General features: G+C 37.8%; 1 protein-coding gene across 7 annotated transcripts in view; it reads right to left on the bottom strand.

The window, feature by feature from the left end:
* Window positions 1-19,760, bottom strand: part of LOC137075732 (R3H domain-containing protein 1-like) — a 101,968-nt gene that overhangs the window by 51,878 nt on the left and 30,330 nt on the right. For 4 of the 7 annotated variants that reach the window (XM_067444651.1, XM_067444652.1, XM_067444653.1 and 1 more), the window contains exons 1-8: window positions 16,937-17,105; window positions 14,186-14,363; window positions 11,263-11,431; window positions 7,749-7,784; window positions 5,759-5,845; window positions 2,587-2,722; window positions 1,922-2,000; window positions 890-949 (exon numbers count right to left, since the gene is read on the bottom strand). In XM_067444651.1, coding sequence (XP_067300752.1) covers window positions 890-949; window positions 1,922-2,000; window positions 2,587-2,722; window positions 5,759-5,845; window positions 7,749-7,784; window positions 11,263-11,391 — 527 coding nt within the window. In that variant the 5' untranslated portion in view covers window positions 11,392-11,431; window positions 14,186-14,363; window positions 16,937-17,105. Of the gene's footprint in view, window positions 1-889; window positions 950-1,921; window positions 2,001-2,586; window positions 2,723-5,758; window positions 5,846-7,748; window positions 7,785-11,262; window positions 11,432-14,185; window positions 14,364-16,936; window positions 17,106-19,760 lie in introns of those variants that run through there. The other 3 variants (XM_067444649.1, XM_067444650.1, XM_067444654.1) reach the window with 3 other exon arrangements.

Below are 19,760 nucleotides of genomic sequence, written 5' to 3'. Positions count from 1 at the left end.
CCTCTACAGCCGGTGGATAGGAGGGGGACGGGACATGGGCAGAAATCATGTTAATAGATGATATTATTAACGTTACTGTAGTATGAAGCAGAGCAGGGCCGAGTGCTGTGCAGCTGAACGAGGCGTTATAATGCTACTCTGTGCGTTCGCTCGGCACTACTATGAGACACATTCACAATGCAGTGAGCGAGCTCATATTAGGATATTATATTAATAAATATTGGATGGCTTGTGCTGCTAAATGGCATGCAAATACTTTTAAAACATATTTTATGACAGATTAAATGCTGTATTACTGTATAATGATTAGTTTCTGTCCATCAATGATCCAAACAGTTGCTCACCTGTCTAATAAAACACATCAGATATTAAAGCATCTTTGTTTTTCCATGGTTTCTACAAAATAAATTTTAAAAAAAACGAGGGTAACGCGGTTATGATGTCCTGATTAAAATCGCTTATTTCTCTAAATTTAAACATTCTTGAAAACATTTGGGATGATCAAAGTATACAATTCAACAAAATATATAGCACTGTTTTAGTGGTTTTGGGATATTTTAATACAAAAATCTTACATGTTGTGCCTTTAAAATGTATAACCACAAATAAATAGGCAAGTATTTTACGGTAATATATTGTAACTGTTGTTATGATATATCCGACGGTACAACATGTACGCCTTATGTATGTATTATATTCATAGAAAGTGTTAACAGTAATTTTTGTTCAACTTTTAGTTAAATTGTATGTTTCATTACTTCAATTGATTCAACATGCTTTTTGATGACTAAAATGTAATGTAACAATTAAAATGTTATTTTTTAATTTGGGAAATAATAAAACCGATTAAATAGTGCCCCGAGGATGACACACAGCTGCAAGGACTTACTCGATATTACTGATGAAGTCGAGGATGTCCTGTTCCAGCTTCAGCAGCATCATTCGGTCCCTGTCGATGAATGTCTACATTTAGCCATTCAATATGATTCAAAACAGGAATAAATATAAACAGCACTTCCCACAACAGACTACAAAACAACAAAAACAAATGTCATCCTTCAGGAACTGTTGGATGACAACCTCTGGAGGTCAAATTAAATATTAGGCATTGGGGCCTATTGCACAAAACTAGGATAAGGGATTAAGCCGGGATATCTTGGTGATACTGGCTCAGTTTATCCTCTATAGTGTTATCTTTTGTTATTGTTATCGTTCTTGCTGTGAGTGTGCCTTCAGGGTACGTTTACAAATTTTGCATACAGATGACAAGATTACTAAGATCATCACATCAGTGGGTTAATTAGAGTCTCTTGAAGCATTCCAAAATACATTTGGGTCCAAAAATAACAAAAACTACGACTTTATTCAGCATTGTCTTCTCTTCCGCGTTTGTTTTCAATCCTCAAATAAAGATTCGAACGGTTATGAATCAGCGTATTGATTCATGATTCAGATCGCCAATGTCACGTGATTTCAGCAGTTTGACACGCAATCCGAATCATGAATCAATACGCTGATTCATAACCGTTTGAATCTTTATTTGAGGATTGAACACAAACCCGGAAGAAAAGGCAATGCTGAATAAAGTCGTAGTTTTTGTTATTTTTGGACCCAAATGTATTTTGGATGCTTCAAGAGACTCTAAATAACCCACTGATGTCTCATATGGACTACTGTGATGATGTTTTTATTCCCTTTCTGGACATGGACAGTATAGTGTGCATACACTTGCATACACTCTCGGACTAAATATAAAATATCTTAAACTGTGTGTGAAGATGAACGGAGGTCTTACTGGTGTGGAACGACATTAGGGTGAGGAGTTAAAGACAGACATTACATTTTTGGGTGAACTAACCCTTTTAATTCCTTATCCTAGTTTTGTGCAACAGGCCCGTGGTTGTGGACAGTGATGTCTAACCTGGGGTTGTTCTTCAGTGTGTTCACCAGGAACTCGTGCAGGTCGATGCCAGTGGAGTCTGTGTAATCCTGACTGGAGTCTTCAAAGACAGGAGAACATTTTTAATGACCTGTATTGGTTTCTTTAAAAGGGACGCTGCATGAAATTTCACTTTTTTATCTTTAGTTAGTGTGTAATGTTGCTGCTTGAGCATAAACAGTATCTGCAAAGTTACAGCGCTGAAAGTTCAATGCAAACGGAGATATTGTCTTTTAAAGTTACGGCAGTTTATTGCCTACAAAAATGGCCGGTTTGGACTACAACGAGCTTCTTCCTGGGTTGGTGACATCATAAACCCTCGCTAGTCTCCGCAGATGTGACTTCTGCCCGTAATGGGAAGGGGCGTGGCCTTAGCCTGTGCTTGGCACTTCAGCCAATAAAAATACAGGAAACGACATTTGGCCATCTGACCAATCTAAGACCATTGCGTTTTTCAGAGGGATGGGCTTCATAGAAGCAGGAAGCAGACGAGCCGTTCAAAAGACAGTGGAGACAGCGGTGTGGAATAAAGGGAGAATAGAAGAAAAATACGGCGTAAAAAAAAAAAAAGAAGTATTAAGACACGTTATACTGCGGCCCATAAACACAACCAAGCCTTTAAACTCTAACCACACAACACAACGCACCTCTGGACAGCATCTTGCGTGGCATTTTCTCCAGTTTCTCAAGCGTGTTGGCACTTCTGTCTCCATCCTCCTCGTTTGCAGTGATGGGCGATTCGTCTCTGTCAAACGTTTGCGAGAGTTTAATATGATCTCCATCCTGCGAGGGTAAAGATAAACACAACGCTAATGGAGCAGAACGATAACACCACCAATATCTCCATGAAAATAAAGACTTGTGTTTGTGTAATCACAGTTCTTGATAACTACCTCAATCATATTTTTAATAAAACCTGCCATAATGAAACTGAGATAAAAGGAACTGATGATTGACGATGTCTGTTATTAATAATATTGTCGTTAATAATCAAACAGCAATACTGACAAGAAAGAGATAAATTGTTTAATTAAATGTTTAATTGTAAAATACATTTTTGATGTATTATTTATTTATAAACAAATAATTCACATTAATATTTAACTTTTCAGACATAAATTAGTGTTCAATATATTATTGTATCACAATTGATCTGCTGAATTCCCTAAAACGGTTTCTTCCGGGAACAAACACGTCAAAATATTCCTCATTTAAATAATTCATACGCAGAATAAAGGGGAGGAGCCTGGTTGAGTTAGTAGTGTGTTGAAACTGGTGGTTATGATAAGGGGCGGGACATTTCACAAACACGCTGGAAGCACTCGACCAATCACAACACACTGATCCAGCCGACCAATCAGAGCACATTGTGCCTTACAGAAGGCGGGGCTACATACAGACAGGAACTAACCAGAGCGTTACTGAGGCTGGGAAGAGAGGATCCGCAACAATAGAGAATATGAGGAAATAATCAACATTCAAGCAGGAAGACCTGCTCTAGTAGACACTAAAAACTAAATCAAGACTTTGTAAATAGACTTCGGGATAATAATAATAACGATAAAAAAGGTCATCTTTAAGTCCAAAAACACCCAAACTTCCACACTGAAAGCTAAAATGTTGACATCACATCCATTCAGAACATACAACAAAGCAACCGATTAAATATCACTCATCGTTTGATTTTGGTCAATCGTTTACTATAACAGCTATGATGAGGCTGTTTGTGTGTGCTTTTCACATCACTGGATTTATTATGTAGTTCCCTTGACCGAAGTACTTAATGTTTTAACTAATGCTGTCAAAATGAGTGTGTTAACGCATGCAATACATTTTTTCAGATTAACACATTGAAAATATATTTAATTAACGCAATTAACGCAGCATCCGTCTTTCTGAGCGTCGTGTGTGTCATAGTCAGGACATTCACAGACAGCACGTTCTCTTCTGTCTTTCTGAGCGTTGTGTGTGTGTGTGTGTGTGTGTCATAATCAGGACATTCACAGACAGCACGTTCTCTTCTGTCTTTCTGAGCATCGTGTGTGTGTGTGTGTGTGTTGTGTGTCATAGTCAGGACATTCACAGACAGCACGTTCTCTTCTGTCTTTCTGAGCATCGTGTGTGTGTGTGTGTGTGTGTCATAATCAGGACATTCACAGACAATGCGTTCTCTTCTGTCTTTCTGAACGTCATAAATGAGATGTGTGTGACAGCGCGTCAGATCCGCGTCGTGTTTGGCAGTGACATTCATGTCATTAATGTTCATCAAAGAACAAAGAGAACAGAGAAAACTGTAGTTTTAATAAAGATTAATCTATATAAAATGTATTATTTATGCATTTAAGACTTTGAAAACTTTCAATGTGTCTGTATATTGATCATATATAAAGGCCACAGGTAAATATGACATTATAATGGGTTTGTGTGTCACTTAAATTAAAAGTTGTTATTTTTAAAGCCTAATAAATGTTGAAATTGATATCTTTCAATTATACGTCTACCGTCAATGTTTCATAGAGACATCCGTATCAGTGATACTGGCCTTCATTCATAAAAAGATGCCATTACAACAAATATTTCAAATATGCCGTCTTTAAGTTGTTTCTACATTAAATTGAAAGACATTAATTTGGAGAGCAAGTGAAATTATTACAATATAAAAATATTTTATAAACGCAGATGTTTTTAATCACGATTAATTACAGATATTAATTAATTGGGAGCACTAATTTTAACAAATATACAGTACAGGCCAAAAGTTTGGACACATTACTTTTTGTAATGTTTTTGAAAGAAGTTTCTTCTGCTTATCGAGCCTGCATTTATTTGATCAAAAATACAGAAAAAAACTTAATATTGTGATATATTATTACAATAAAAAAAAAAATGGTTTTCAATGTATTATACTTTAAATGATCATTTATTTCTGTGAACAAAGCTGAATGTTCAGGATGGTTCCTCCAGTCTTCGGTGATCATGATCCTTCAGAAATCACTCATATGAGGATTCATTTTTAAAGTTGGAAACAGTTCTGCTGACTAATATTTTTTCATAACTTGTGATACTTTTTTAGAATACTTCGATAAATAAAAAGTAAAAAAAGAAGCAAATGTTTTAAAAATAGAAATCTTTTGTAACAACAATATACACTACTGCTCAGTAATTTGGGGTCAGTCATTTTTTTCTTTCTTTTTTTGAAATAAATCAATAATTTTATTCAGCAAGGATGTGTTAAATTGATAAAAATTGATGGTAAAGGAGATTTATATTATTCGAAAATATATTTTTATTTTGAATAAATGCAGTTCTTTTGAACCTTTAATTCATCAAATATATTAATCAGCAGAGCTGTTTCCAACACTCATAATAAATCCTCATATGAGAATGATTTCTGAAGGATCATGATCACTGAAGACTGGAGGAATGATCCTGAAAATTCAGCTTTGATTACAGAAATAAATGATCATTTAAAAGTACAATAAATTGAAAACCAAATATTTTTAATTGTAATATCACAATATAAATGTTTTTCTGTATTTTTGATAAAATAAATGCAGGCTTGATGAGCAGAAGAAACTTCTTTCAAAACCATTACAAAAAGTAATGTATCCAATCTTTTGCCCTGTACTGTATATTTGTATCACGTAAGTGAATTATCACTAGTCACAGCAGAGTGAAATGCACATTATGATACAAAAATCTGAAATGATTTCCAGTAATACACATCAATGAATCCTGTCGTCTGACATCACGTGACACATGATGCAAGTGTGTTGAGCAGTGTGTAGCTGGATTGCAGTGACCCTAGAGCATGTTTACCTGCTGGTCTTGAGGAAGTTGTGTGGTAATTGTGGAAAGAGAAGGTTCTTCACAAATGGCCAGGCTCCGAACTAACTTTAACTTAGACTGGAGAAGAGTACGGGTGAAGGTTACACAGGGTCATTGACTTTCACAAGCAGAAGTGCATGAATGCATGACAAAACGATCAAATATATTTAAAAATTCCCATGCAAACATAACAAACATGGGTCATGAAACGGCCTCTTTAAACCGAATGCCAGCGGATCGTACACACGTGAGATCCTCAGGAAAAACGGATGAGAATCATGCAGAGAACTGAACCGACTTATGACGGCGGTACATGGCGGCTATTCAGAAAACACAAGACACACTGAAAAAAATGCTCTTCTTATTTAGTATTTTTGTCTTGTTTCCAGTCCAAATATCTAAATATTCTTAAATCAAGATTCTTTTACTAGATAAGTAAAACAACATAAGATATTTTTTCTTGTTTTCTGGGGAAAAAACCTAAATGAAGTGAGTTTTTGCTTAAAGCCGCACTTGGCTACTTTTGCTCTCGGGGTCCCCCTACAGTTGGGAAAAAATAATGTCCTCAACTACTGTCGTAAGAGCTGTCATCCTACAACAGGGGATGTCATCGCGCGTGCATTTGTTGACATGACAGCCCTGATAGCCCTGAACTAGTGATGCGCGGGTCGTCTCATAACCCGCGGACCCCGTATGTCTATTTAATGGTCGCGGGTGCGCGGCGGGTTGTAAAAATATATCCAGTGGTGCGGTGCGGGCCAAATAACTTCATATTAGCGTCCCGCGGGTCGGTGCAGCACTAACAGTTCCCCTGAACACTGCAGGAGGAGTTCACATGCAGGAGTTCTTCTGGCGGCGCGTGTGAAATGTCTTCATCCCAGGTACAGTCAGTGGCAGATGTTTCAGCATGTCATATGAATATCATTTCATGGGTTTTATTTTTTTCAAACGGCAAATAATCACGATGCTCACGTTTACAAGCCAGCGTCATTATAGAAGTCTATTGGTTAGCGTTTTCCAGAATCTATATGATACTTCAGTTCAATGTTTGAGTGAAAGGTAATCACCGTAACAAGCAGGACAGCATCGGTCGGGCACGCCTCCTTCAGCTCACGCCGACGAGCAAACGCTGGTCACATGTTGATCCTCGTCCTGCCTTTAATCCCATCACTTTTTCGTTTCCTCTTATTGCTTTTCTCCAACAAAACCTTTTCTTTCTTATTTGTCTCTGCTGCTTCGGACATGACTATATTATCCGACGAACAAAGTTGGGCTCGCACGTCCGAATGTAAGGAAGTGTGTGTGTTGGTGGAAGTGACGTATATGCCGTAAAGCAGTCGAATTTTGTAGTTCTTTTTGTTCTCGGGTTACTACCCGAAACCCGAAGTTTAAAAGTACGATTAAAAACGATACAGACCCCGTCAGGCTATAGCAGACGTGTCATTCAACCTATTGTAAGTCGATTTATCATCACAAGAGTCTTAAAAAATATATTATGACGGTAGAAAAATTACCTAGTGCTGCTTTAAAACAATCAAAATGATCTGCCAATGGGGTGAGGAAAATAATTTTATTTCTGTTTGGGACGGAAACAAGAAACAAGAAACACAATTTCAATCAGAAACAAGATTATTTTTCTCAGCGCATTGGCAGATCATTTTGATTGTTTTAAGCAAAAACTCATTTTGATTTTATTTTCAACAAAACAAGAAGAAATATCTTATGTCATTTTACTTAGTAAAAGCATCTTGATTTAAGAATTGTTAGATATTTAGACTAGAAACAAGACAAAATTACTGAGTAAGAAGAGCATTTTTTGCAGTGCACCCATTCCAATGAACACTGGGACTAAACAATCACAAACACACACACACACACACACACACACACACACACACACACACACACACACACACACACACTGAACCGTCGGACGGATGGAAGCAGCAAACACACGTGCTCATGCCTCTGGACACGGTACCTTGGGTCTTTTAGTGCCTTGTCCGGGAATTTCCCGCTGCATTGTGGGCAATGAGACAAAACGAAGCATGTGAATCTCACCGAGATTAATGTTTCCAAATCACAAACTACGTAAAGCTCAGCTCTGCATGAGATGCCGTTCATCCGAACCATTTATAAGAAAACTTTAGACTACTTAAAAATAACTACTTTTCCTGTATCAGGTGAACAGATGCATCACTTCCAAATGATTAAACATCACATGAGCGAACATGCTTTGTGTTTGACTAAGGAAAAACAGACCTCAACCACAGGAATATTATTTCTCTGGATTAAAATAAATATATATTCAACACTAAACCGGTCCTGCGATTTATGAAAACCTTTCATTCAATAACTCGGACTGCGATTAGATTAATAAAGGCAGGAGTGTCACTCAAAAGCCATCATTACTGCCATCTTCCCTCATTGGACACGAGAACAAAGAGTGTCACGCTCTTGAAATGTTCTTTCAGGATACCTTTGAGGTTTCTGCTAATATAATATAATGGAAATATGATCCCTCAGGATGAAAACCCATTACAGAACCACCCTCAACACACTGAATATATAAAAATGATTTATAATAAAATAAATGTATAACATGATATGGTAAAACTTTAGATTAGGGAACACGTATTGACTATGAAGTAGTTGTTTATTAGTATGCATATTTCTAGCATATAGAATGTGTGTATAATCTTTTTCATTTTAAATCTGTAATAAACAGACAGAAGTGGCAAATTCTATAAAACAAATATATACACACACTTAAATTATAGATATAGATTTTTATAGTTATTATAAAATAACTCATTGTCATGTTCAAGAAACCAATTTGAAATGATTCGAGCTTTGTGACATGGTGCATTATCCTGCTGGAAGTAGCCATCAGAGGATGGGGGCATAGTGGTCATAAAGGGATGGACATGGTCAGAAACAATGCTCAGGTAGGCCGTGGCATTTAAACGAGTCCCAATTGGCACTAAGGGGCCTAAAGTGTGCAAAGAAAACATCCCCCACACCATTACACCACCACCACCAGCAGCCTGCACAGTGGTAACAAGGCATGATGGATCCATGTTCTCATTCTGTTTACGCCAAATTCTGACTCTACCATCTGAATGTCTCAACAGAAATCGAGACTCATCAGACCAGGCCACATTTTTCTAGTCTTCAACTGTCCAATTTTGGTGAGCTTGTGCCAATTGTAGCCTCTTTTTCCTGTTTGTAGTGGAGATGAGTGGTACCCGGTGGGGTCATCTGCTTTTGTAGCCCATCCGCCTCAAGGTTGTGTGTGTTGTGGCTTCACAAATGCTTTGCTGCATACCTCGGTTGTAACGAGTGGTTATTTCAGTCAAAGTTGCTCTTCTATCAGCTTGAATCAGTCGGCCCATTCACCTCTGACCTCGAGCATCAACAAGGCATTTTCTCCCACAGGACTGCCGCATACTGGATGCTTTTCCCTTTTCACATCATTCTTTGTAAACCCTAGAAATGGTTGTGTATGAAAATCCCAGTAACTGAGCAGATTGTGAAATACTCAGACCGGCCCGTCTGGCACCAACAACCATGCCGAGCTATAAATTGCTTAAATCACCTTTCTTTCCCATTCTGACATTCAGTTTGGAGTTGAGGAGATTGTCTTGACCAGGACCACACCCCTAAATGCACTGAAGCAACTGCCATGTGATTGGTTGATTAGATAATTGCATTAATGAGAAATTGAACAGGTGTTCCTAATAATCCTTTAGGTGAGTGTATATACATATACTTTATTATTATTTTTATTTATTTATTTTTATTATAGATTTTGAATTAATTAAAAAGTCAATATAATAATATATATGTATTTACTGCACGCACACACACACACACACACACACACACACACACACACACACACACACACACACACCATTGTTCACGTGTCTTTTGTCTCGGTCGTTCCCTCAGCCTCAGCAGACAGAAGTGGCCGATTGTTAAGAAGCACAGGGTGTCTGTACTGAATAATGACGGATGGTTATTCAGCTTTAATTGGCTATTGAACATAATGTATTCCCGAGAGGCTGAATCTGGCATGAGGCCACACAGAGCCTCAATGACAACCGATGCTGGAAGAATCTGTATACCGTGGCTGTCTGCGCTCACCGTAAAACACAAACAGGTAGAGCTGCATTATCAGCACGAGCTGCCAAGATCGGCAAAGGCGTCGAGAGAAAAGAGCCAGATGGCCGTAAAGACCCTCGCTGCGTCCCTTTGGGCAACATGCGGGACGTTCACGGTTGTTGACTCGGTCATCCGCTCTCTTTTTCACAAGCAGTTTTCAAAGATGGGACAGGGTATTAAACATAAAATGGCCACTGTATCAGAGAGAAACTCTTTCAAATAAAGAGACTTCATGATCTGAAGACGGCAGAGTTTGTCCAAGTCTGCTGCTTCTCACAACACAATTACCCGGCGATTGATCGCCTGACTCCTGTGGGCTTCTGTGGCCGTTGCGCTAAACAGAACAATCGCTTCAGTCGTTTGTTTTGCTGACCCTTGCGCTCCGCACAAACAAAGGGACAATGGTGTCTGAAGCACAAAGCCAACTATAGTGATCAATATGTGCAGGTCATCACTGCAAACGGCCTGTAGGGGGCGAGCGATTGATTAAAAACCATTCAACAATTGCACATTTGATCGTGGTCTTTTTTGTTAATAAATCAGGGATGGGTGAGGGGTAAAAAAGGGTGAGAACATTGTGTGGATAGAGGAAAGATTCTCCGAGGTTTTTATTTTTTAAATATATTTACTTTTCATGCTCATTTCTAGACACTATTAAGTATCTTTGCATCTGCCTGAAAACTAATTCTAACAGGTAAGAGGTCAAAAGTTTTTTGTGTTTTATGCAGGGCAAAACAACCCTCTATAAAACACAAAAAAAGGATTCAATGGATATGGGAGATGAATACATAAACAAAACAAAAACAAGACGACAACAACCAGATAAAACGTATGTTGGAAATCATCTTAGCTTCATTAACACTCAAAACTGAATACTGAAGGTCCCACTGGTTACAAATGCATCAATATGGGATACTTTGTACACCGCTTCATAAGTTAAACCCTATTTCTTTATTACCTTGTACTGTCACTCTTCACAAACCGAGAGAGAAAAAAAAGATCCCCCCAAAACACGCTCTCATTGGATCTACGCAAATCTCGTAGGTGACTTATTTTGTTCTCAGAAAGGTGAATTCTCATCTAAAGGTGAGGAGTTTGTATCTATGATAAATATTTATGTTTATAACGTCTCATTTGAGTGTTAACAAACACTTTTGATGAAGGATATGAGATGAAGGAATAATATCATCCTGATTTACATTGGAATAATAGTTCACTATTTTTACTGTATTTATGATCAAATAAAGGCAGCGTTGGTGAGCAGAAGAGACGTCTTCTAAAACTGAAGGAGAGGAGAGCGAGATGCTTTATTCCTGACGTCACATTACCTGCGTGTCCGTCCTGTCGTCGCTGCAGTTTTCATGGCGTTGGTTTTGCGGCGTGTCGAGGTCGGCTGAAGTCGAGGTGCTTTCGTCCAGAGCTCTCATAGTCTCACTGACAGTATCAGACATCCTCATTAGACACGGCTACTTGGAGCGTCTACCAAGAGCCTGGAACCTAAAACACATGCTTGAATTATTATTTTGTTTCATTACGCAAAAAAATAAAAAAAATCTCTAAGATCATCGGTGTCTTCAGTTGTGCATCATTAAGCACATGCAATGCCTTTCAAAAGTTTTTGATCTGTTCGATTTATGCTCACCAAGGCTGCCTTTATTTTATATATAAAAATAAAAAAATGTAATATTGTGAAATATAATTAAAATGAAAATAACCTTTTTCTATGTGAATATATAGTAAAGTGTAATTAATTCCTGTGATCAAAGCTGAATATGTCATCATTACTCCAGTCTTCAGTGTCATATTTTTAATATAATAACAATGTATTTTTTTTTAAATGCATCACAGCATTTTAGCTTAAAATATATATATATACACATATAAAATGCTGTGATGCATTTAAAAATAAAAAAATATGAATACAATTATTACATAAAAATATATATTATATATATATATATATATATATATATATATATATATATATATATATATATATATATATATATATATATATATATATTATAAATATAAAACATTATTAATTAAAAAGTATATATATATATATATATAAGCACACACACACACACTATTTGAATCCTAAAAAAGTTTTTTACTTTGATAATAATCATAAATGTTTTTGGAGCATCAAATCCTCCTATGAGAATGATTAGTGAAGGATCATGTGACGCTGAAGACTGGAGTAATGATGATAAACTCAGCTTTAAATCACAAGAATAAATGACACTATACTATATATTCACATAGAGAACTGTTATATTACATTTGAATAATATTTCACTATTTCTACTGTATTCATGATCAAATAAAGGCAGCCTTGATGAGCAGAAGAGACGTCTTCTAAAAACGTGTGTATAAACCTCAAGCTTTTGTGCTTTTCACAATTTAACTACCGCAGGTATTTGCTGCAAATCGGTTGAAATGAACATAAAAGCATGAATTTATATTATAAATTAAAAAATGCATGACGTCTTCAATGATGTCGTTGGGTTCTCTAGAGAGACGGTGTGCATGAGTGCCGTTCCCCAAACCAATTAACCTCTAAAATTATGAGCCGAGTGTCTTGCACAAGAATCTGAAGAGCAAAATGAGTTCAAGAGAATTACACCAATCTCAGACTTTCATTAACACGTTAGCACAGAGTGAGATTTCTAACACGCGCGGCGGTCCAAATCCCACCGAGACGCGGGAGAGACGACACCTCATCCAGATGGCTGTGAAACCTGTGAATGCAGTCGGCGTTAGCGGCAAACTGCTCTTCAAACACCTACCTAAAGAGCGACGAGGACGTTTGAATCATAATGACTTATTATTTTTTATAAAATACTAACTAAATAAAAAAAAAATGACTTTAATAGGCTCTCTGCGTATCATATATCCTGGCATTTTAAAACACACACAGAAAAGCCGTTTTTTATTATTTACCCGTAAAACAAGAACTCGAGAAAGTGCCATTAAATTAGAAATGTCATTTAGTATAAATTATTTGGAATTGCGTAAATATGCGTGTTGCCTAAAATCAACACTGCCCACCAATAGAATAACATATGTTGTTTTAACTTTTCTATATATGTGTATGTATGTATGTATGCATGCATGTGTATATTATATATATATATATATATATATATATATATATATATATATATATATATATATATATATATATATATATATATATATATATATATATATATATATGCAAAATTTAAAGACGCATCATGAATTAGTTTTACAGTATTAGACCAGGTCAAATATTGTTGTGTTTAATTACAGTAATGCAGGAAAAATTAATCACATTTTATAAGCATTGCATATTTTTGTAACACCATCCCAGCTTCTGTGTCTATTTTCATGGCAAGGAAATTGACGGTAAACTATATCAGTTTTTAAAATACATTTTTGCTGAAAACACTCAAACTATAAATGGTTTAACTTCATTAAACAATTTGGTAAAACTTTAAAAACCTATTTATGATGAAAGGTGTTAAAAAAGTACATTGTGTCTCTTTATAAGTAACGTAAGTGCATTAATTAGTCATGTGTTAATAATTATCAAAAGCATATAAATGGATTATAACCGTTACGATCATTTATGAATCCATACAATGCATTATTGTGTATTTAATGCATTAAAATTACTTTTATAATGCATAAAAAAATAATGATAAAACTGAAGAAAAATATGAATAAACATCATAAAACATGCTTTAGGAATAGACAGCATGTTGGTGGATCTTTTGCTTACACTGCAAAAAATGCTCTAGTATTTCTTACTTGTTTCCAAATATCTAAATATTCTCAAATCAAGATTCATTTACTAGATCAGTAAAACGACATAAGATACTTTTGCTTGTTTTCTGGGGAAAAATATCAAAATGAAGTGAGTTTAAGCTTAAAACAAGCAAAATGATCTGCCAATGGGGTGCGAAAAATATCGTATTTCTGTTTGGGACGGAAACAAGAAACACAATTTCAATCAGAAACGCGATCATTTCTCTCACCCCATTGGCAGATCATTTGCTTGTTTTAAGCAAAAACTCATTTTGATTTTATTTTTAAGAGGAAAAACAACTTATGCCGTTTTACTTATATAATAAATGCATCTTGATTTATGAATTTTTAGATATTTAGACTAGAAACAAGACACAATTACTAAGTAAGAAGAGCATTTTTTGCAGTGTACAATAAAAACGTGTGCTTGGTCAAAAGAGCTTTTTTAGCTTTTACCCGATGGCGGCCTGTTGACGTCGCCCTGGCGTGAAGACCGAACCCTCGTCCGTTTCAGTGGCGCTGTGGAGCGTGTTTTGGCACGAGTTGAGGCGGCGGCCCATGTCCTCTTCACCAACACCGCAGCCAGATCACAACCGCGCCGGCCGCCAACGAGGCTCGCATGTCCTTCAGGAACCTGCAAACACAGAACGACCACGGGTCAGAGCATCAACATGGCCCTTTAATTGCTTGCAAACTCGAGTCGAAGTCGATTTCTGAATGAGGACTAATGCAAAACGCACCAGGGGATCTTTGACCTTTAGCGACATGAATACGATAAAGCGGGCAGAGAGGGTGCAGCTACACAAACGCTGGGTGGGACAGAGCGCTGACAACGCAACACATTTATCAGCCTAATGCGAGCGAGGCGGCCGCTGCTGCATTATTTAAGAGGCTGATGGCCGTGGCTGATTGATATTCATGAGATCTGAAGCCTCAGGGTGTAAGTGTTGTCATTGCGCGCACACACACACGCACACACACACACGTTTGTTTTTGTGAAATGTGGGGACATTCCATAGGCGTAATGGTTTTTATACTGTACAAACCGTATTTTCTATCCCCTCACACTGCCCCTAAACCTACCCAACACACACACACACATGCACACACACACACACACAGCCCCTAAACCTACACATCACCGGAAACATTCTGCATTTTTACTTTCTCAAAAAAAACTCCTCCTGTGTGATTTATAAGCCTTTTGTAAAGTGGGGACATGGGTAATGTCCTCATATTTCACCCTCTCCTGTAATACCTGTGTCATACCCTATGACATTATACACATTTGTGTCTTTCACAAAAACAAGCACACACACACACACACACACACTCTCAGGTTGGACAAGGTAGCTGTCAAATCACTGCGTCTGGGCGCCACATGTGGGAGTGACGCCGTGATACACTCGCAAACATCAATTCTGCGAACTCCCATATTCCCTTCTAACCGCGCGCCGCTTGAACAGCACTTGGGCCGCGATGCAGATAAACAGCTTGTTCTCTTATCCGCACCGGACGCCAGCCGGATGCCCAGCAAAGATGGAGCCTCGACAGGGGACAAAGGAGGAAAGGGACGCGTGCCAGGATCTGGTGACAGCATACGCTTGCACAGACACATGCGACAGCACCTTCAAAACGAGGACAGAGAGCACAAACACGCACTGAAATGTAAAACACACAAGAGTTAACAGGCTTAAAATGATTTTTCATTAAACCGGAGTTATTCCTCAAAGCATCCGAGGATGGAGCGCTAATAGGCCCGTGTGTAGCAGACTGAAACGATGTTTGAATGAGACGTCTGGAGCCTCACGGCCGAACTGCTGACAGGAGCATTGGGGAAAATGAAACGGGAAAGAGAAATACACAGTTTGATGGCACGATCAATCTGAACTCTCTAAATGAGACATAGGTGTTGCTGTCAGACGAGCGCCGCACATGTATTGATTTCGTCAGCGCAGACAAATAAGCTGTTTGTTCTGCATGCCGTTTGTGAAAATGAGACGAGCGCTGCTGTTTACAGCCACGTCTCTAACCCTGAAAAACTGAGAAATATTTAAAAAAAAATGTTTTTACAGTAAATATACCATTTCAACACAGCAGTAATCATTTATATACATGTATGCATTTTGCAGATTTATGATTGCATATAATAAATATGTTGTTATCGAGCTTTACTTCATATATTCATAACCACGGCGTACTTATTAATGCAAGCCCCATCTGTGCCGCGAGTCATTATTTCAGGCAATTATGCTCATATGATTGACAGCTGCCTAAAATACAATCTAAGGTGTGTTATTAAATGAAGAACAGTGAGTCTCATGATATTACTAATTAGAATAAATACATTTAAAAATGCTTTTTTCTACAGCGCTTTATACGAGATTGTTTCAAAGCAGCTTCATAGTAATAAACATGATGCAAACTTCATCAAATATGAGACAAATTCATCTGTAAAGACAGGCAATTATGCTCGGATGATTGACAGTTGCCTAAAAATACAGTCTAACGTGTGTTATTAAATTAAGAATAGTGAGTCTCATGATATTACTTATTAGAATAAGTACATTTAAAATGCTTTATTTCTACAGCAAGATTGTTTCAAAGCTTCTTCATAGTAATAAACATGATGCAAACTTCATCAAATATGAGACAAATTCATCTGTAAAGACATTATTCAGCTGAGTGTTGATTCAGAATTGAGTGTCAATAGCACAAACTAAATGCGTTTATAATTTTCCCCAGCGCTGAGAGGACACTCGGATGCGGTTCATAAGACGCTTGTGCGATCAAACACCTCCATCTGCTCAATTACACGAGCACATTAAACACACTGAACAAAGCCCATCTCCACAGACGGAGGAAATCACAGGTAAAACACGCACAAAAGCCAAACTTCATGATCAGCAGAGCTCATGCATTAATAAACCGCACCAGCAGATGAATGTCCTCAACTCACCCGACACACAACCAGCTCAGAACGTCTCCATCTCTCATTTCACACACAGACGAGATGAAGCACATTCACCTCGGAGGATGAAACAACACGAGCTCCAGTCACATTAATGCATCTAGCACACGCGTTTACCCAAAGCAACATACAAAGGAGGAAGAATATTCAACCCTGAAACAGTTTGCAATGCATTTGCAAAGTTTCTAAGAACTAAAAACGTCTTGGTTACCTGTCCGCCTGCAACGAGCACTCACCTGACACATGTTCGCGGTCATTATTTCCATCGGTCAGAGGGTTAGTTTCCATAGTATCAGCGGCTGCATCGGCTCCACAAAATCTTCTCCACCTCCTTCTCCTCCTCCTCTTTCTCCTCCTCCTCCTCCTCCTCCTCTCTGTGGCTCAGTCTGCAGCGAGAGCTCCTCCGTATGAGCCCATGGCTGAGACTCTCGCCCGAAGCCTCAGAGACAGCGGCAAATCAACGGCTGGTCGACGTGATGTCAGCAGCGCTCAGCCAGTCAGAAAGCACGGCTGAGATCGCGGCACGTCACTGGCTAAATTGAGCTCTTCATTAGCCAAACAGCCAAGCCCGAGGTGTCAGGGGGAGACGTGGGTGGTTTACCTTCACCCCCAACCCCAAAAATACACCCGGAGCACGTTGGGACTGGGAGGGATGGTGGTCTACAGAGGCCGGGTTGCATGCCAGCTCTATTTCAAGAGGGTTTAATCAATAATTGTAGGGTGCTTTTCAATTGCCGCTTGCATACGGACAGCTATTACGATTAGCACTGTTCAATTAAATGGGGCACAAACGCCACCAAATATTTCAAGCCGCTCTAAAACACACCCATGTCAACCTATTATACAACACAGATCATTTAAACACTGCAAAAAAATGCTTTTCTTACTTAGTATTTTTGTCTTGTTTCTAGTCAAAATATCTAAAAATTCTTTGCATTAAGAAACATTTACTAGACAAGTAAAAATTATTGTCTTGTTTTGGGGAAAAATAACTCAAAATTAAGAGAGTTTTTGCTTCAAATAAGATAAATAATCTGCCAATGGAGTAAATTTCTGTTTGAATTAAGATTATTTTGCTTACCCCATTGGCAGATTATTTCGCTTATTTGAGTTATTTTTTCCTAAAACAAGACAATAACTTTAGCTTGTCTAGTAAATACTTCTTGTTTTAAGATTTTCTAGATGTTTGGACTAGAAACAAGACAAAAATACTAAGTAAGAAAAGCATTTTTTGCAGTGAAAGCAGGTAATAAACAGAAAAATAACAGAAATGATGCAAACTTCATCAAAAAAAAAAAAAGTGACAAATGCAAATTCTGCAGCTCTAAACAGACAATAGTGTCATTTTTCAGCTCAATGTTGATTCAGTTCCGTTTAGAAATGCACCGATCGACTGGGCAGTGACCGGAATCGGACGATTTTCCACAAAATCGGTCCGGATCAGTGATCGATCGGTCCGTCGTACGTCTTACCGATTCCTAAAGGTCTCTTCTTTTTGACCGTGAAGTGGTCACTCGCTTGTCTCAATCGCTCCAGTTAACTAATGCCTGTATTGTACATCCTTTTACTAATTCCCGCAGGTTTCACGCTCACACCCAATGTGTACGCACCACATAAAGCCGCCTATCAAACAGAGTTGCAAGTATCAAAATTAGTGACTTAAATGGTCAAACACATGCACAATTATGTCAAAATACCTGTATTCAGTCAAACAGTCAGTTTTGGAAAGATAGTGCATGTTGTGTAATCATGTATTGGATCAGTGCATGAACACTTAAAGTGACAGGAGCCTAATATTCTAAGGCTATGTTTATACCGTCAGTCCAAATACGATTATTTGCGTATCTGATTGGAATATGATCTAAAATGATTGTTCAGATCCGATTTGTTTGTGCATGCCGCTCGTTCGTTTTCAGAGATAACTGCATGGGTTTCTATGGCGATGACGTTGAGTTGGTTGGCTAACGTCAAAAACGATAACCACAGCTTGAAGGGGTTTGCAAATACAGATGTTGTCTTATTTACAACATGACATTGTTTAGCCGCTGCTCACTGGACTACTGCTTTATGATGAGGCAATGGCAGAAACCGAGGCTGATATCAGAGGTTATTATTTTTAAGGTCTGACGTTTATGTTTTACACGGCGTGAAAAAGTTGCATAAATCACACAAAATTCACATTTAGAATGAAAAAGATTTTCAGAAATGCGGATTCTAAACCACATATGTAAGTCAAAACGAATTAGAAATAAATCAATTTTGTGTGATTTTTAGCCGTTCAGACTAACAAAATAAAAGTTTAATCGGATGTGTGAACGTAGCCAAAGAAAAACCCTGTCCGCTCTTGACTGAATGAATACGTTTTATAACTTTAATTGCAACTTCAATTGTTTAGGTTAAGATTAGATTTTTGTTTGTATGCGGTCAATTAGCAGTTCTTAGAAAGAAAATCGGAATTGACATAGATCAGTATCGGCAGATCATACTTACAAAAATAAATACACCAGAAATGGCCAAGAAAATTGTAATCAGTGCATCTCTAGTCAAATGCATAAAATCTTTCTCAAAATGCCCATCTTGGAGAGCATTCAGTTAAATACAGTCAGTTTTTGAAAAATAGTGCATGTTCTGTAAGCGTATATTGGATCCGTGCATGAACTCTAAAGGGTTAGTTCACCCAAAAACTAAAACTCTGTCATTATTTACTCACCCTCATGTCGTTCGACACCCATAAAGGCACTATAGACGTCGTTACAAAGCCCATCTCACTACAGCGGCTCTACAATCATTTTATGAAGACATGAGAATAGTTTTTGTGCACAAAAAAAACTAAATAACGACTTGTATAGTGAAGGGCGATTTCAAAGCTTCTTGAAGCTTCGGAGCATTATGAATCTGTATCGAATTAGCGGTTCGGATTGCCAAAGTCACGAGATTTCAGCGCTTTGGCGGTTTGACGCGCGATCCAAATCATGAATTGATACGCTGATTTATAAAGCTCTGAAGCTTCACGAAGCGGTGTTTTGAAATCGGCCATCACCATATAAGTGGTTATTTAGT

This window comes from Pseudorasbora parva, chromosome 5 (assembly GCF_024679245.1).
Source record: "Pseudorasbora parva isolate DD20220531a chromosome 5, ASM2467924v1, whole genome shotgun sequence".
NCBI lineage: Eukaryota > Metazoa > Chordata > Actinopteri > Cypriniformes > Gobionidae > Pseudorasbora > Pseudorasbora parva.
Note: the sequence above shows the minus strand (reverse complement) of the source record. Positions and strands in the feature narration are given on the sequence as shown.